General features: G+C 49.2%; 1 protein-coding gene across 1 annotated transcript in view; it reads right to left on the minus strand.

Annotated features, from left to right (window-relative positions):
* Window positions 1-8,860, minus strand: part of GALNT10 (polypeptide N-acetylgalactosaminyltransferase 10) — a 223,165-nt gene extending 214,305 nt beyond the window's left edge. The window contains exon 1 of the mRNA XM_023260250.2: window positions 8,573-8,860. Coding sequence (XP_023116018.1) covers window positions 8,573-8,731 — 159 coding nt within the window. The 5' untranslated portion in view covers window positions 8,732-8,860. The remainder of the gene's footprint in view (window positions 1-8,572) is intronic.
* Window positions 8,861-19,973: the final 11,113 nt, after the last annotated feature.

Consider the following 19,973-nt stretch of genomic DNA (forward strand, 5'->3'; position numbering starts at 1 on the left):
CCACGGCAGAGGCATTTTCAAAGTGCACCGCCCGTCCCGGATCCCAAGCCTGCACCACTTGCGTCTGACACAGTGCCACTGATAACAGCCCTCTGTGGGCACTGGCTTGGGAAACTGCAGATAAACACGCTCCCCAGAAATACAAGTTCAAAGGCAGGTCCTAAAGCGCTCCTGTGGAGATTGGAGTGGGCCCCTGGGGAAAGTCAGGTCTGCCTCCCAGGGATGCTGACAAGTTGGAGATGTGGACAGAGAGGAGAGAGTTCCCCGAAGGATGATCCCTGGCCCACCCCAGACCGGCCCAATCATGCTCCTTGGGCGCAAGCCCTGGAGCCCCGGTGTTAACAGGCTCCCCAGGGATTCTGAAGCACCCAAGAAGAGCCGTTCCTCAAGGCTAAGCTCCTGCACTCCGCCAGCAGTTACCAGGCACCAACCAGATCACTCCTTGCTTGCTGCTTCAGTTGTCTGGCACATATTTGGGGCAAATTAGAGTGGGCAACCGAGACAGAGGTTAGTTCCTGCCTTCAGGAGACGACAGTCTGGACAGATCAAATAAAAACAATTATTGCACCACACGACACATTTATATAAGGGGCTCTGGGCTCCTGGTAGCAAGAGGACAACCCCAGGCTGCCCCTACAGGAGCGAGGGAGGCTTAGGGGCCAGGTGGCAGGGAAGAAGGGCGAGAGAGGCAAGGGAGCAGTGTGTGTGAGGCAGAGAGATGTGAAATACCCTGAAAGGTACAGGGAGTGGGCAGCAGAAAGAAGCCCCAGGCCATGCCTTTCTGGAAGTTTCTCCACCTAAGTGGACAGGTGATAAAATCAATGCTCAGGGGAACTAACACTAGTGAGCAACTCCTGGGGGCTGCAGTGACCAAAAAATACTTCCCGGAGGTGGCAAAAAATACTTCTTAGAAGGACGCAGAGGATCTGGGTTCTCGCCCAGCGTAGTAAATGGGAAGGTTCCCCCAATAATTGCTTTGGATTCCAGAGCGTCAGGGAGTGGACTACAAAGAGCAGCTGTGCAAACACACCTTCCTTCCCACCCCCAATCACCAGAGACACTGCGGCCCTGTTCCACCTCTGAACGCTGCACCATGAGGCCAACCACCTCTCCTCAGACCTCACCTTCCAACAACCATAAAGAGGCCTCCCTCCCTATCTGAGCCACAGGGAAGCTGAGTCCCTACTATGAAGAACTGGGTCCCTGCTATAAGCCAGGCACTTCCCACAAACAGGAGCATAACCACGGTTACTGAGGACTCGTTCTGTACCCAGCCTGTGCTCAGGGCCTTACCCACTGTGACTCATTCAACCATCAATACACATAACACTGTCTCCATTTTACAGACCAAGAAATCCAGGCATGGAGGCCAAGTGACTTGCCCAGGGCTAGGGATCTGAATCAAGCGGCTCCAAAACTAGAGCCCTACACGCTGCCCCATGATGTCTCAGTCTAGGAGGATGGGGGAGTCGCTTTGCCAACAGGGCTGCGGGGGCGGTTTGGTGAGGGGGCCTCTTCAAGTGACCATGTGGGCTCTACCTCAGCCGCTGAAGAGGGTTCAGTCTTAGCACAATGGTCTTTCCCCTCTGCTCAGACAGCAGGGCTCCCGTAGCAGCCTCGTAGGAGTGGGTGTCAGGGCAGGGTGGGAAACAGGTCCTCTGTCCTGCTCAGGCATTGGATCAGAGACCCACAGGCTCAAACACCAGCCCCACAACCACAGGCTGTGTATCCTCAGGCCACTATGTGCACCTCCGTGAGCCCTGGTTCCCTCATTCATTCCTACCTGTTTATACCTGGGAGTATTTAACAAGACATACAGGTAAAGGGCTTCTTAGTCCAACACCTACCAGAATAAGTGCCAAAGAAATGGTAGCCACTGTGATTATTATTATTAACCTTATCATTCTCCCTGTCATCTATACCATCATCATTCTTATTAGTGTCATTTTACACTGTGGCTTTTTATCACCTGCGCAAACAGAGGAAAATTCAGCATCTGAAGCTCAGAATTCTCTCAAAACCAAAGGGGAAGGAAAACATGGGCCTGCTTTTTTCCCGTCCTTCTCCTATCTACACTCAGCAGAGGGCAGCAAACAGGAACCATCCAAAGATAAGAGAAAGCGAAGAGAGACACATGGAGAGAAAGCTACACACTCATAAATACACACCCACCCACCACAGCAAGCGGAATTGTTTAGCTTCCAAAGTATGAACACTCCGCCTCCTCCAGCTAAGAGGGCCAGGCAGAAAAAAAGAGTCAAAGCTGAAGAGACAGAAGTTCTTTTTCAGCTTGAGAGAAATGTTCAATGAACTGACTTTTAATGGGGGGCGGGGGGTGGGGGGGCGCAGCTCTCAGGATGTCTGTGAGGGGAAGGAAGGCGGCAGCAGGACTCACAAGATTAAATAAAGGCAGCTTTCAAACTGCGCTTCATCTCAACCCTCTACTCCACACCAGCAAGCATTCACATGCGAGCTTCCTCAAGAGGAAACTGAGGCTCAGGGAGTTAATCATCCCAGCTAAGGGGCGGCACAGCCGGGACCACTGGGATGCCAGACATCCAGACTGTAGGTCCAGTGATCAGCACTGAGTCCTGGATGGCCAAGAGATTTGATCGCGGGGACCAAGCCTGATTCCAGCAGCGACTGCCTGGGACACTGTGCCAGTGAGATTCTGGAACGTACACCTGTAGTCCTCATCCCTACACTGCATTTCCCCTCCTCTCCACAAAAGCGCCCGGGCTTTTCTCTGGGAAAAACCTTCCTACAAGGCGGATGGCCCGAGCCTACCCCTGGCTCCTGCGTGGGTTAAGTCAATCAGCATCGCTCATCCTCTTGACAAGTGTGGATGGTTCAGAGAGCTCATCAGATCCGGATTAGGCTGATGATACCTAAGGAGATCTTGCTAGCACTTCGAGGAAAAAAGTTTCCTCCCTCTTCAGCAGAACCTACCAGAGGAGACAGACTCTCTCCTCCAGGATCTGGGTATGAACATGAGGTCGGGAAGGGCTACAACCGCTTTTAGCTACCACAAGGGCTCAGTCTAGGGCAGGAACTTCTAGATGATACCATACCTGAAGCCACTGCAATTACAGGAGCTAATATATTCCCTTACTCATTTCAGCCCATGTAGCGTATTTCATTCTGTTGTTTGCAACTGATAGAGAATCTGAAATGGCTCTCAAGCTCACGCTAGCTCCGTCTGTCACAGATAGCAGTGATGATGCCACACGCGATGCATCCGTTTAATTTCCCAATTTCCCAGCCGGATCCCTTGGCCACCTTAAAATTTAATTCATTTTACTTGCTTTAACACTATAAAAATTTGAGAAGAAATGTATAAAAATGGAGCTGCAAAAAAGCCAGGTAAGTTCCAGCCAATAATTAGTCAATAAGTACTGGGCTCCAAAACTGGGAGTGATAATCTCGGCTCGTGCGGGAAATAATGGTAGAGACGAATCAATTATTAGGATGTGGAGGGAAAAAATATTCGTGGTGAAAGAGAGCAAGAATTTGGAGAAGAACTGGGTTCTGGTCTGTACTCCCCGCTCCTGGGGCTCAGTTTCCATACCTACAAAGCAAGGTGGGCAGACTAGCCGACTTCTGAAGCCCCCCTCCTGCTCTGACACATATCGATCGCTCAACAAACATGTCCTGATCGCCTTCCAAGGGCCCAGCCTTAGGCTGTGTGCTAGAAGAGGATGTAGTTCCTCCTTCAAGATACTTCTGGAAGGGGAGGCCACGATGTACTCGTTGGCCACAGGAACTCAGGCACGCATAGGGTACCTCCTTTCCCCACCGCACTGGGCATGAGGACGGTGGTTCTCTGAGAAGCAAGACTCTTATTTCAGTCTTCCTGGGAGCTCGGATACATAGATGGGATACGGGGAGTCAGTTACACGAAAATACAGAACACACTGCAAATATCATCATGAGCGGTTACCTGCCACGGGACGTACCACAGATGGCCAGTTTGCCTCAGGGTGTTTTTCAGTGATGAGATCCTGATGCCATCTCTCTCGTGAGAGCTGACAGTGGTCACTGTACAATTAGCAAGCTAGATGGTTCCCTTTAAAACAGGCCCTCATGGGGGCACCCGGGTGGCTCAATCGGTTGAGTGCCGGACTTCAGCTCAGGTCATGATTTCATGGTTCGTGAGTTCGAGCCCCACGTCGGGCTCTGTGCTGACAGCTCAGAGCCTGGAGCCTGCTTCAGATTCTGTGTCTCCCTCTCTCTGTGCCCCTCCCCTACTCACTCTCTGTCTCTCTTTCTCTCAAAAATAAACAAACATTAAAAAAGATAAAAAATATGGGGCGCCTGGGTGGCGCAGTCGGTTAAGCGTCCGACTTCAACCAGGTCACGATCTCGCGGTCCGTGAGTTTGAGCCCCGCATCGGGCTCTGGGCTGATGGCTCAGAGCCTGGAGCCTGTTTCTGATTCTGTGTCTCCCTCTCTCTCTGCCCCTCCCCCGTTCATGCTCTGTCTCTCTCTGTCCCAAAAATAAGTAAACGTTGAAAAAAAAAAAAAAAGATAAAAAATAAAACGGGCCTTCGCGTTTTCATTCCCGATTCCATTATTTGTTATGTCACTGGCACCAACAGATTAAAGGCTGAATTCACATCCCCAGACCACAGCCTGAAAGAAGGCGCTGGAGTATGAACATATCCCCAGGTAAGTAGCGGCTTCACCACAACTCCGGTACAGAGGTCTGTTTTAACATACTTTCACTACCTAGGCCTTTTCAATACATGCTTCCAAACCAACTCACAGAACCCCAGGAAATTAAAGTTAGAAACCTCCTCACGAAGGATCTATTCCCTGTGTCGCAAATCAGTTTCAACATGCCATTGACTCCACTTGAGCAGCAGTGTCCAGAAACAGGTGGTGTGGGCTTAGTGGGACAGAGACTGTTTAGCCATGTCTGCCCCGGCCAGGGGAGGGGAGCACCATTATGATAGACATTTCCCTTTCCTCTTCTGAGTATAAGCCTTCAGTGCACAGTTGAGAGATCCAAGGCCCAAAGAAGTTAAGCCACTCTCCTGAGGTCACACAGTGAGTTTAGGGGTAGGAGAGAGAGAACCCAGGCCCCTGTTCCCAGGCCTTCCTCAGCTGGGCTCCTTAGGAGACTATCTACCTAGGATGACAGGAGGAATGCAGGGAGCCAGATTTGCTCAGGTAACTCAACAACCCAGCCCCAGCGGCATCAGGTTTCAGCTGGGCATGCAGACACAGAAGAGATTAATAATATAAAGGGTTCCAGCCCCTCTGCAGAAAATTAAAGAACTCATTCCAAGGCTACATTTCTAGGGTACTTAACTTTCTGATGGGTAAGGCTCTGCCACCAGGAAGACTGAAAAAAGCGAGGGAAAGGGTATTGATTTCTAGATGTTCCGAGAATAAAGTTCAGCTCTGACACAATGAGAAAAACTCTTGATACTTGAAAATTAAAGTCATTGGTATTCTATTATCCTACCAATTTCTATTCCACAGTTGCTATTATCCAATGAAGTCATTTCTCACTTTCAGATTATGGCTCTGAAATGGGGAGGGACTGCATCACGTTCCCTAACACGGGTGTTTAGTAGCCAGTTCCCAAGTCTGGAATATGAAACAGACAGTAGGATTAAACCAAGATGTTAAACGGTAGGATTAAACAGAGATGTTAAACAGATTGGGGCTACGAATGAGAGAGACCCCTACATTAAAATGAAGATAGTTTCAAGACTGGCTTTTCTTGCTTGGTTTTATAACTTTCTGAGGACAAAGCTGTCTGACTAGATGAATGTTGAAGTCCTGAAAGCATGATGTGTCCTTTATAAATCAACTGCCCCACCCAGCTCCAGAGGTATGCCTAGGATGAGCTAGCATGACAGTCATACAGACTTACTTTCCAGCAGATGATAAATGCTCTTAACTTGAAACTCTCTATCCTTCAATCCACTGGAGAAGTCCAAGAGTTAAAGGGCTGCTCAAAAAGTGGGTATGTTAGCCCTCAGACCCACAGGGAATATATTTTGCATTTGGATAAAGTCCTGTCAGCCTTCCCTCCAGGGCCCCTGTGGTTATTTCTACCAGAAAGATCAACGAGGTGTGCTGGGATAATTCTCAACAATTACAAGAGTGACAAGCTGAGCTCAGAACTGGTCAGCCCTGTCGAGAGAAGCCCTGTGTGCTCAAGAGGCCAGATTTCCCAGATAGCAGACTAATGGGTTACGTCCATGTTCCAGTGCACGGGGATGAGGGATGGAACCCCATTGCTCTGAGAAGTCAGCCTCCTCCCTCAAGGCCAGCTGACATTCAGACAAGGGACTGGGGGCCAAGCCCAGTGCTGTGCATCTGCAGGAGAGTGAAACAAAAAGTGGCTGTGTGGAAATTTGGCAGAGTGTTCCTGAAAGGGAGCAGATGAATGCTGAATCCCACAGCACCTAGCAGAGCTTATCATTGGGGAAACAGCTCCTTTCTGCTACTACCAGAAAGCAAAGGAGTTCCTTCAAAGCAAGGATAATCCATCGGTACCCACCTCAAACACCACCACACCCCTTCACCCCTTCTTCCTCCTCTGCGTGATATTCCAGAGCAAAAGAAATAAACAAGAACTAGACCTTCCCAGATGAGCCTATCTGTCCATCTCAGTTAAGGGCTCTGAGCAGTGCCCAGCTGTTGCTCCCCTCTCTCTGCCCAAAAGGCTGCCTTACTCCATCAATTCCCTCTTGCACAAGTGAGTAATTTACTTTGAAAGCTCAGGCCAAACTGGCAGTTAACCTTGACCTTCTCTCTACACATCTGGGTCTATAGAAAATGAAAATCAGGACGTCTCTGGCATCCACGGCAAATGAAATACGAGGGCTTTCTCCAGGCAGAGGCAGAATGTCAGGAGCTATTTTAGAACTGGCTACAGCCATTCCAAAGGAGAGTTAGTGCTCAGGCAGGGCACTCCCCCCTTGACCTGGGGCTGTGTCCAGTGTGGAGCCCCCACAGGAGGGATGCTAAAAGGGACCCCTGCCCTCAGGAAAGAAAAAAGACGTGGCCGTTGTACTCCTCACTGATTCACTGATGCTATCACAATGCTGGAGCTGGACCAATAACTACATTTCACAGATGGAGAAAAGGAGGCTCAGAGAGGGAGCTGAGAGGTGATCAAGGGCACACACAGCAAGTCAATGGTAGAGTTGAAGACAGAACCCTGACCTCCTGACCCTGATGCCAGTACAGGGAAGTGAAGAAAGACTTCATGAAGGAAACACCAATATGCACACAGAATTTAAGGGGAAGAGGTCTAATATGGCTGTCAGGGTTTGAACCAGGGTGGTGAAAGAGTTGAGGAGCTTAATTTCCAAACAATAAGAGCTACCAAAGAGATGAAGGAGGCCCTCCAGGATGGTTTGCAACAATTACCAGAGTGACAGGCTGTACTCAAACTGGTCATCCCGGTAGCAAGCAGCCCTCTGTGCTCAAGCAGCCTGATACTAGGAAGAGAAAGAAAAACATCAACCTCAAAAGTCAGTCTCTTCCCTTATCCTGCCAAGGATAAGTCAAGTTGGACAGTGATGGACAAATTATCCACCAAATTATGGGGCCAAGGAAATCCTGTAAGAAAACCTGAAATGTCCCACTGTGTGAAACAGTTCAAGCATGCAAACACTCACTGGCGCCTATCTACCCGGGAGCTGGGGAGGTAGGAGAGCTCTGACAGAGCTTCTGCTATCAGTCTATATGTACGTGTGACACAACAGACACACACGTGGGGGAGTTCAGAGGAAGCAAGAACAATTAAGGTCCTAGTCTTGTGCAAGAAACAACACACCTAGTCAGATTGGACAAGTTCAAGAGGGATCATGTCCCATCTCCAAGAAGGGACAGGGAAGGCACCTGATGTTCCAACCTCAGGGCACCCAGGCACAAACACCTCTGGGAATTTGGGGAATCCATCCACCAGAATCCCCGCTTCTGGACTCTTGAGAAGGTCAAAGGCAGCAGGCCCCTCAAGAACCAGGAGTCTCCCCGCGCCCCATGCCCCGCACAGTGCATCCTCCAACAAATCCACAGATCTGGGAAAGAGGGAGGGTGAAAAGGGGGGAGGGTACACAAATGGGGAGAAGAGGGAGACCTGGTGTCCCACTGAGCAGGGAACACAGAGACCAGCAGGTGAGGGAAAAAGCGGAAAAGACCTGGACGCTAAACAGAAGGACTGGCAGCTCCTGAAGAAGTAGTCATCTTGGGATACAGGGGTACAGACAGGACCTTCCAAAAGCAAGAGCTGCTGAAAGAGGTAAGGGGATACCAGACATGAAAGGAAAGGAGAATGGTAACCTACAGTAAGAAACACACCTTCAGACTGAGCAACAGGAGTCTCAGTCTCTAGTTCTGGTTCTGCCTCCGACTGACGTGGGGTCCCTGGACAAGTTCCCGTCTTTCTCTGGGCCTCAATTTTCCCAATCCCCAAAATGGGAAGAACAGAAGAGTCTCCGGCGGTAACACGGAGAAGGCAGAAAGGGAAAGGTGGAGGAAGGAAGCGAAGGCTACAAGTGAATACGAGGAGAAAGGGTTCCCACCCCCACAGCAACTGGGGGACTCACCAGTCCGGCCGCCGGGACCACCGCCGCCCCCGATCCTCCGGGGGTGCCGTCGGGCTGCCGCTCACGGTACAGCGCCCAGAGCCCCACGTTGGGCAGAAGGACCAGGGCCGCCAGCACCAGCGCCACCGCCTGCAGAAGCCGCTTCTCCTTCCGCCTCATCGGGGCCGGTCAGCCCCGCCGCGCCCCGCCGGCCCGGCCGCGCGGCCCCCGGCTCCGCGCGTCCGCCCGTCCGCCCGGCGGCGGCAGCAGCTCGGCGAGGAGAAGCTGCCGCGGCGCCGGCCCCGCTCCAACTCCGCGGCACTTCCGCCGCTCGCCGGCCGGGGAGCCGGCCTCTACCACCGCCCCGCCGCCGCAGGGGGGGGTGTCGCCGCCGCCGCCGCCCCCGAGCCCGCCCAGCCGCGCGCTCAGCGCCGCTCCTCTCCCGCTCGGCCGCCGAACGCTGTGCGCCGCGGGCCCCGACCTTCTCGCGACTTTTTCCGATCCGTCCGGGAGCGGCGGAGCCCCCGGGACCGAGCGCTTCCCCCTCTCGGGCTGCAATGGTGCGGCCCGCTCCTTGGCGGCTGCCCCGCCCGCGGCAGCTTTGCGAAAGTCGGGGAGTTGGCGAGTTGGGCGCTAACTGGTGCGGGCTGGGCGAAGGTGCGTGTTCGCGCGCTGGGACGCGCGGGAGACCTCCCGCAAGCTGTGCCCGCAAGCTCTGCCCCGTACTCCCCGAGAATTTACGAGCTCTCTGGGGGGGGATGCAAACGGTGCTGGAGCCCTGCGGGACGCTCCGGGCTGTGACTGCCCACCCCCCCCTCGGCTCCGCTCCGAGGACCAACTTTGTCCCGGGGACTCAGTAGTCCTAGGCGTGAAATGGAGCCACAGCTGTGCTCGGCGCGCGCGGATCCGCGGCCGGGCCCTAGTTTTCTTCCTCTCCGAGTTCCGGCGTTAGTTGTGAACGCCCTCTGTGAACTGTGGAGGGCTGCGCCCGCCTGCCACCCGTGTGCTGTCCCTGCAGAGCGGCGGGAGAGGGAGACCAACCTCCATGGAGTTGGAATGCCCGCCGGTCCCACGAATACTTCTGGTTGCTTAGCTCACGGAGCCCTTTCTCGAAAACTCTTGTCGATTTCTATCTCCCGCGCAGCTACTCAGCTAACCATTAGTGAATGCCTACTATGTGCCAGACACTATGCCGGGCACCGTTATGAAATGAAAACAGACTCAAGCTCTGTGGTCTGGGAGCTGAAACAGTAAACGCATAATCGCATTAGGCGGGGGAGTGTGCCCATAACCATGATGAGGGCTCTGAGGAAGTCGGCCGCCTGGGCGCGGGGAAGGGCTGCGGAGCTGGCTCCGACGGTGATGCCTGTCTGTGGCTCCTCTGTGCTCTCCACTTAATTGCTTCCTCTCTGACGTCGAGGAATGAAGCGCCTCTCCCTGCCTTCCTCTTTGCCGGCCCCGCCTGCGCCCTCTTGATTCTTCGGGTCTCCAGCCCAACCGCTGACTTCCATGCTTAGCCATCTCCAGCCTTGGACCACCGACCTCCCATTGCTTCCAGCTCCAGGCTGAAATCACAGCTTGGCTCTGGACATCTGCTACAAAACCTTCAAAACCCCCATCACTTAGGCTCCAGCGTTCATCCTCCTTGCCGAGACCTGCTGGGGCTGATCAAACATTATAATGTCCTCTGCCCTGTCATGTTGCTGTTTTCCTTTATGTGCTGTTGGTGAGGTTCCTTCCACCCTGACAGCTGGGAACCTGCTTGGGATTCTGTCTTTTCCTCTCTCTGCCCCTCCCCTACTCGCTGTTTTTAATATTTTAATGTTTATTTATGGGGTTAGGGAGTTCAGCACAGAGCCTGACACCGGGCTCGAACTCATGAAGGGTGAGATCATGACCTAAGCCAAAGTTGGAGGCTTAACCGCCTGAGCCACCCAGGTGCCCCTATGTTGGTGGAATTCTTGTCCATGTCTAGTTGAACTGCTGCGTCCTCCATGAATTCCTCCAAATCTCAGAGGGCTGCAGTCTTTCTCTAAACTTCTGTCACAGTAATGCTTACCTTTTATTAAGGGCTTACTCTGTGCCAGGCATCATGTTAAACCCTCGACACACATTACCTGTTTTAATGCTCACAGTTAGCTACCCTGTGAAAAAGTGCTTTTCTTACCCTCCTTTGCAAATGAGACTCCTTGAAGAAAGCGGAAACCAGAATGAGGCTGTTTTAACAAAGGTTAGATAGCATCACCCCTCTGCTCAGATCCCTCCAGGGGTTTCCCATCTCCTACTGGACTCCTACAAGAAGCTACAAGATCCCCCAAGGCTGTAGATAAATAGCCCTCACCTTTTCTTTCTTCATTGTGTCCAGCCCTTTTGCCTTCTTGCTGTTCATTAGAGCACACGAGGTCCTTTCTTGCCTCCTGGCCTTTGCCACTTGCCACTTGCTGTTACCTCTGCCTAGAAGGTCCACTCTTCTCTCCCTAGATCTTAGCTCTATACCTTAAAAAATGTTTTGGGGGGAAGCGCCTGGGTGACTCAGTCAGTTAAGAGTCTGACTCTTGATCTTGGCTCAGGTCATTCATTATCTCATGGTTTGTGGGTTTGAGCCCCACTACGGGCTCTGTGCTGACAGCTTGGAACCTGCTTGGGACTCTGTCTCTTCCTCTCTCTGCCCCTCCCCTGCTCGCTCTCTATGTCTCTCTCAAAATAAATAAACTTAAAAAAAAATTTTTTTAATTATTTTAGTGGTAAAATATACATAATATAAAACTTACCATTTTAACCGTTCAATGGCATTAAGTACATTCACATTGTTGTACAATTATCGCTATCCATCTCCAGAACTTTTTCATCATCTCAGACTGAAACTCTGTACCCATTAAACACTAACACCCCATTTCCCTTCCTCTCAACCCCTGGTAACAACCACCATTCTACTTTCTGTCTTTATGAGTTTAACTACATACTTCATACAAGTGGAATCATGCAATATTTGTACTTTTGCGTTTGGCTTCTTTCACTTAGCATAATGTTTTCGATGTCCATCCATGTTGTTGCATGTATCAGAATTCCATTGCTTTTAGTGTGGCGAACTAATCTTTGACAAAGCAGGAAAGAATATCCAATGGAAAAAAGACAGACTCTTTAACAAATGGTGCTGGGAGAACTGGACAGCAACATGCAAAGGGATGAAACTAGACCACTTTCTTACACCATTCACAAAAATAAACTCAAAATGGATAAAGGACCTGAATGTGAGACAGGAAACCATCAAAACCCTAGAGGAGAAAGCAAGAAGAAACCTCTCTGACCTCAGCCGCAGCAATTTCTTACTTGACACATCTCCAAAGGCAAGGGAATTAAAAGCAAAAATGAACTATTGGGACCTCATGAAGATAAAAAGCTTCTGCACTGCAAAGGAAACAATCAAGAAAACTAAAAGGCAACCAACGGAATGGGAAAAGATATTTGCAAATGACATATCGGACAAAGGGCTAGCATCCAAAATCTATGAAGAACTCACCAAACTCCACACCTGAAAAACAAATAATCCAGTGAAGAAATGGGCAGAAAACATGAATAGACACTTTTCCAAAGAAGACATCCAGATGGCCAACAGGCACATGAAAAGATGCTCAACGTTGCTCCTCATCAGGGAAATACAAATCAAAACCACACTCAGATACCACCTTACACCAGTCAGAGTGGCTAAAATAAACAAATCAGGAGACTATAGATGCTGGAGAGGATGTGGAGAAACAGGAACCCTCTTGCACTATTGGTGGGAATGCAAACTGGTGCAGCTGCTCTGGAAAACAGTGTGGAGATTCCTCAGAAAATTAAAAATAGATCTACCCTATGACCCAGCAATAGCACTGCTAGGAATTTACCCAAGGGATACAGGAGTGCTGATGCATAGGGACACTTGTACCCCAATGTATATAGCAGCACTTTCAACAATAGCCAAATTATGGTAAGAGCCCAAGTGTCCATCAACGGATGAATGGATAAAGAAATTGTGGTTTATATACACAATGGAATACTACGTGGCAATGAGAAAGAATGAAATCTGGCCTTTTGTAGCAACATGGATGGAACTGGAGAGTGTTATCTAAGTGAAATAAGTCATACAGAGAAAGACAGATACCATATGTTTTCACTCCTATGTGGATCCTGAGAAACTTAACAGAAGACCATGGGGGAGGGGAAGAAAAAAAAAAAGGTTAGAGAGGAAGGGAGCCAAAACATAAGAGACTCTTAAAAAGTGAGAACAAACTGAGGGTTGATGGGGGGTGGAAGGGCGGGGAGGGTGGGTGATGGGTATTGAGGAGGGCACCTGTTGGGATGAGCACTGGGTGTTTTATGGAAACCAATTTGACAATAAACTTCATATTAAAAAAAGAATTCCATTGCTTTTGAAGATATAGTGATATTCCATTGTATGTATATACCACACTTTGTCTATCCATTCACCCACGGATGGAAGTTTGGATTATTTCCACCTTTTGGCTATCCTTAACAATGCTGCTATGAACAGCCCTATGTTTTTTATACTGCAGTTGATAACACAGTATTTATGTAATTGAATTTCCATGTCTCTGACAAAAGTGGAAGTTCCTGAGTTGAAGATAATGTTGCAAAATTCTTTTATGTGCTTTCCCAGCAGAAGCACAATGCTAGAAACAGAGTAGCGAGAGTGATCCTTTTACAAACATGAGGCTCACTTTGCTCCTGGGAACTTGCCTGGGACTTCCCATTTGTTAGAATAATCTCTGAGAATCCTTAACACAGTCCATGAGGCTCTAACCGATCTGACCCGATTTCCAGACTTCATTCTCTCTCCTTCCCTTCCAGTCACACTGGTCTTCTCGCTGTATTCCTCAAATGCACCAAGTTGATGATGGCCTCTGGGCTTTTGCAAATTTGCTGTGCTGTTGTCTAGAAATCTCTTCCTCTAAACCTTTGCTTGGTTCTCTCAGGAACCAGACCAAATGTTCTGCCTTGGAGAAACCCTCCCTGACCAGCTGATCTAAAATATCAAAGAGCACCCCATGTCTATTTGCTTTATGTTTCTTTAGAACAGGTATCATTTTTGGTTTCCTCCTCTAGAATATGAGCTCCAACCAAAGAGGAACTTTATATATATAGACATAGATAGATATAGATATATAGATATAGATATAGATATAGATATAGATATAAATATAGATATAGATGATATAGATATAGATAGATATAGAGTTGTCCTTTACAGTATGTCCTGCCTCTGCTAGCACATACTTCTCCTTTGGGGGGAATCAAGAAACTGGTACTCCTTCCAAGCAGAGGTATCTACAAAAAGAGTACCCCCCCCCCCCTTCCTTGAGCCAAAGCAGCAGGAGCTGAACCAGGGCACATGGATTTCAGCTCATACTCCTGCTCAGAGCAGACAAAACCAAGCTGTTCCCAGGCCTGGAACACAATAGGTGCTCAATAATTACAGGATGAGTGAAGTATAGCAGCTGAGGTCATGTACTGGAAAATCTTCAGTGTCTCTCCTCCCCACCCCTTCTTCCAGCTCCCTAGAGGAGTCTGTACAAAATTGGATTTGAGCTTTTTCTTGTGTCTTACTGAGTGACTTCTTGATCAAAGCTGCACGCCAGCTCGGTCAGCCTTCAATGGAAACTCTAACCCATGAACCCAGCTTTAATCCCAGGCTTCTTTGATCACCCTCTACAACGTAGGATGCTGAGGGGAGCTCCTGGGGCTTTATCCCACTCACTAAGATGATACCATTTGAGACATGTGGGCAGCCTATTACCTCTGGCTGTTTTTCTGGGAAATCTGATCTGGTCACTGAATAAAACTGAACAAGATATGTTACTCTCAGACTGACCTATCCTAGGCCCATTATGGGCATTACGTGAGATAATGTGCATAAAGGGCTTACTCCAGATGCTGGTGTGATGAAACTAGTAACTGACTGAAATAAAAGTCCAGCACCACTAGGAACACTGAGGAGGGATGAACAGGATTTCAGCTGCAGGGCAGGAATTTTCACCAGTGGCCTGGGGCCTCCCCAATCTCATCTCCTATCACTTTTCTGTCACTCACTCCAAATCAGCCACACCCACCTCATTCCCGGTTCTGACCCTACTCCACTCAATCCAGCCCCAAGGCCTTTGAATTAGCCCCTGTCTCTGCAGGAACGCTGATTCCCTGATCTTCCTCCATTGTTCCACCCTCTCATCCTTCAGATCTTAGGTTAAAGTCACTTCCTCACAGAGACCCTCCCTGCCCACCCACCTGAAATACTGTTACAATGCTTTACATCTTGTTATGTGTTCTTCATAGTGCATATCCCTCTTAGCCACAATCTTATTTATTTGCTTATTTACTTGTTTATAATTGAGTTCTTCCGGATAGAATGTCAGTTGCATGGAGCAGAGACCTTGTCGGCACATTCCCTGCTATATCCCCCAATACTGCAACAACATACCTGACACACAGAAAGGATTTAATATCAACATTTGATGAACGGTATCTCCTCTCTTGCCCCATCTTCTCATCTTTTCTTTCCTTCCTTCCTTCCTTCCTTCCTTCCTTCCTTCCTTCCTTCCTTCCTTTTGTCCTCCTTCTTCTCCTTTTCCTTCCCCTCCTCCTCCTTCTTCTTCATTTTGTTTATTTGTTTTGAGAGAGAGAGAGCATGCATGCATGAGCATGAGCAGGGGAGGGGTAGAGAGAGAGGGAGAGAGAAAACCCCAAGCAGGCTCAGCACTGTCAGTGTGGAGCCTGATCTGGGGCTCCATCTCATGAACTGTGTGAGCCAAAATCAAGACTCCGATGCTTAACCAACTGAGCCAGCCTGGCATCCCTTGTCTTTTTTTACAATGAGCTGCTTGTTCTCTTGTTTACTTTTCTGTTTTCCATCCTGTCATCAGTCACAGGCAGATCTTTCGGGGTCCCCTGAGACATACTTCAGCAAGAATGGTCAACCAGAAGAGAAATGATAGAGGCGGGCCCTCATCCTTCCTGTTGAAGATAATGAAAACCTTTTTTTACTAGATGTCTTCACCTTGGCTTTCTTAGGGTCCTTTGTTGCTGACCCATTTGTCCAGGGTTATCCCCTCAGGCCGGCCTGGTCTAGGCCTGAGCTGAGGGGGTGTGAAAATGGAACAGAGCGGCAAGCCAGGGGACGTTGGTCTGCAACTCAGTGTACCTCAAATACTCTTTAACCTTGGCCACATCCTTTAGATGTTCTGAGTCTCAATTTCCTCATCTGAAATGGGGATAACTAGGACTCTCTAATGATACAATTTCCAAGCTGGCAGGACAGAAATCTGCTTGACCCTAAGCAAAACCTAAGAAGCTCTGGGTATTGGACTTCTGTGCCTTCTTGGTCTTTCTCTCCTTGGAGATCATCAAGATCAGTATGTTCTTGAAGCAGCCTGCCTACCTTTCTTTATGGACTAAGCTCCCCATTCGTGTAACTTCTTAGCAATGCCTGTCCTTAACAGTCACAACGTTTATGGCTCCTGGGTGATTGTCCTCCACTAGACTGTAAGCCCCTTGAGGACAGGGGCTTACATCATGCATAGATGTTGTTTGTTGGTTGGTTGGTTGGTTTTGCTCCCCAGGATACTCTTATTGTCTAGTATAGTACCTGGCCCAAACAGGTTCTCAGCAAACACTTGGGAAATAAATGAATGAATCAATTAATCAATCAAACATCCAGCTCTTTAAAACCTGCACTCAGGAAACTCATTAACACAGGGGTCAATGACCCAAATTGCTATCTCTACCGGATTGATCATTTAACAAGGCTCAAACTTCTAATATAGAGGAAGAGAACAAAAGTCCTGGAGCTGAAATTTCTCCAGCTGGCTCCCAGCCTGGATCAGTCCAGACTTTGCTCTTAACTTCCTGTGTGGCTCAGACAGGCTACTCAAATTCTCCGAGCATCAGGCTTATTATGTATGGGCCCATGAATGTATGTGATAGCAGGAATTAAAGAGGTCTAGATAAATATAGAATATGGTTGCATTAAATACAGCCATCCAACCAGATGCCCTTTGAGGTCTTTTTAAATTCTAAAATTCGGGGACTCAATCTCACAAGGTAGGGTGGGAGAAGGGGAGCCAGACATGGAACACCAGCTCAGGTGGTTCAGTCCAGAGTGTGCATTTAGTGGCATTTCAGCTCTAGTTTGAATAAAAAGAAAGAGTTTGCAGGATGCCTATTTGAAATGACCTCTAGACAGAAAATTGTCTGTCTCTCTCTTGGAGTCTACTTTGTCATTTCCACAATGAGATGCCAATTAAGCCAGTCCTGCCAACTATAAAGGAATGCTGCTGAATCAAGGCAGCACATGTGGAAGGGGCTTCAGGTAGGATACATTTTGAAAGAGCAAACAGAGAATGCCATAAATCTCAAAAAGTAAATCTACTACGTCACGAGGTGGGTACATCTCAAACAGAGCATTAGTCGGCAGTGTCAGACGCAAATATCAGGTATATAGGGAGCCATCCTCCTCCTGGAACTGCCACTAAAATAAATATTAGGGCTTGGGAAATGAGAGTGCTTCCTGTTCAATCACTTTTCATTTTTGCACAAAGGGGAAACGTTGTCTAAAAACACAAACGGAGAGGTGGTGGGGTGCAGGAGAAAGGGGCTTCTTAGGAGTCTGAGACTCTTGGCTCCCATCTGTGCACACCTCTGTACCATGAAGGGTGGAGTACTCTATGGCCCAGTGACCTCAACCTTGGCGATGCATAGAATCACCAGGGGACCTTTTAAAATTCCAGATGCTTGTCCTGCATCCCAGACAAATTAAGTCAGAGCCTCCGGGGGTAGGATTCAGCCATCCCCGGGTGATTTCAGTCTGCAGTCCAGTTTGAAAGAACCATTGCTTAAAGGCTTCCAGGGCTCTAAAACCCTCCTAGGGTTTCTTTTTGTCCAGGCAACAGGTCACCTGATGTTCCACTAGGTGGCACCTTCCAGCAAACTTCAGTGGGTCCAGAGAGGTCTCGGGTAGGTCTAACTGCAAAGAAAGAATTCAGAAAACAATGCTTGTGCTCCTTACTGGCTGTGGGGGAGGGGAGGGGGTTCTGCACTGTTGATGAGCGGGATGAATTTGTTGGTAAACAACTTTCTGGTGAGTGTTGGAACCAAAGAATATTACAATGCATCTCTGCTAGGAAACAGGTCCAGAGAGGGGACAGCTTCATCCCTTAAGGGCTGGGTTCACCATTCTCCAGTGAACTCTGGTGTCTCACCCCCAATATGTCCAGCAACAACAAAAAAAAAACCCGTCAAAAGTCTTCAACAAGCCCTGTTATGGGCAGTAGTGGACATCTGTTATTTTTATCTGGTTAGTTGACACCACCCTGATTTTCCTTGAGGATTTACTTTCCCCTATCTCAGCTGGGAGGTTAGATCAGAGCGGACTTCACCCTTAGCTTCTGGTTTAACCAATCAGAGCACGCTATTCCTTTCCGCTCTAGTGATTGGTCCAAGGATGGATACCTGACTTACCTAAGGCACATTAGAACAATTGCCTTCTGTGGTTCTTACGCAGAGGCTATCAGGAAGTAGTAGCCACTTGCGGACTGGCTTTAGGCCCCACCGTGACGAAGGTACTGGACGTCTTAACCTGTGTCCTCCGAGCTTCTCCTGCCCCAGAGCCGGCTATATACAATACGTCAATGGGCTTCCTTGCTCACTGGTTCCCTGTTGGGGTTAGAGCTTAGACAGCCAGGGCAGGATTTCAGAGGGAGAGAGAAGAACTAAATCAGATGTTTCTTTTCCCAACTTCCTTAATGGGATATAAGGGCTGGATGTGTCTGCACTAAAGGCCACACAGCTCTGGTCAGGCAGGCCTCCCTCCCTGGATTCAGTCAGCTGCACCTGCCCTCCCCCTTCAGGACTAAGGCTGGACAGCACCTATTGTTGCTTACCCCAGGGTACTGCACTCTCCCTGGTGGTTCTCCTGTCCTATTGTCCTCGCATTAAACTCTCCTCACGTTTCCTGGTGTGTGAGAGCCAGAGACCCTGACTGAATCAGGTGGAGAAGCTTCCTGAGAACCCGAGAACAGCACCAACAGAGAAGAAAGTGGAGCAGAGAGATCACCCAGTTACCCAAGCCAGCCCCTGACGTCATCCTTGCCGCCACTCCAGCTCACCTCCCGCGTTCAAACAATTACCTAATAATGCTGATTTTATGGCCTAATAAATTTTAAAGTTATACCTTCCCCTCTAGGCCTACTACACGAGACGTATTTCAGGTGCCTGCAAGAAGGAGAACCCTGCTACCTCAAATGGCCGAATTCCCTGCCTTGGGAACCAGCCTCCATCCTCATCTATGGACTGGCCTTGGCCTAGGATTTGCCCGACCCGGCTAGAAAGGATGAGTGGAGCCTGTCAGATTCTGTCTCCGAAATTGGAATCAAGTGCCACAAAGGGAAGAAGGCAGCTACTGCTGGTCCCCAAAGGTGGACGTTCAGGTAACATCAGGGTGGAGATTACTCCTGGGCCACACACAAGGAGAAAGCACAGGAAAGCAAAAACCTCGGAGAAACACCGGAAGTACATCAGTCAAATGAAGACAATAGAGCAGGAGTGCAAGGAACAGAGGCACCGAGAGAGAAAACGACGCACGAGAACCACCTCGGCTCCTGGTCTTCTAGCTCCAGTGCTGGTTTCCGGGATCCTGCCTGCATCCCTGCCCTGGGGCTTCTGCAAGGTTTCCTGCTATATTCTCTTTCCCCGAAGTTGTGAGTGAGTTTCTGGCCCTTCTGATCCCAGGAGCCCTGGCCTTGGTACCCTAATCTCAAAGTCCAGGTTAAAGCCTTTATCACCGCTCACATGAATTGTTGCAATAGTCTCCTAACTCCGCTGCCGCTTCGGGCCCGTACCCCTTAGCCGTCCCCCTCCCCGCCAGCGGTGACTATTCCGGTGTGCAAATAGTCCGGTGACTATTGCCATGTGTTTCCCCGTGGCGGTTTCATTGTCTTCACCATTGAGTTCCCGCGGCTGGCCTTGCGCTTCGTGCGAAACAACCTTACTTAACCATGTTGTCTCTCACCTCCATGGCCTTGCTTATGCTGGTCCCCCTTCCAGGACTATCCTTCACAGCCTTCTGTGGATGAATTCCTACTGAGATGTCATTTCCTCCCTCGCTTATGCACTGACTTCTGCTCCTCCAAGAGCCCCTTCCTCTTTTTCCCATAGGACTTGTGTAATTTCCACTTTAGTATTTACATGTTAATAAAGATGAGGATGAGGATAATTATGGAGCTCTTATTACATATCAAACTCTTAGCTAGCACTTTACAAACGTTATTTCTTTTAATCCTCACCAAAACCCTATGAGGTAAGTTCTGTTACTATTCCTACTTTCCCGAAGAGACACCTGAAGCAGGGAGGTGAAATGACTTACCCAAAGTCA

Source organism: Felis catus, chromosome A1, assembly GCF_018350175.1.
Source record: "Felis catus isolate Fca126 chromosome A1, F.catus_Fca126_mat1.0, whole genome shotgun sequence".
Taxonomy (NCBI): Eukaryota; Metazoa; Chordata; class Mammalia; order Carnivora; family Felidae; genus Felis; species Felis catus.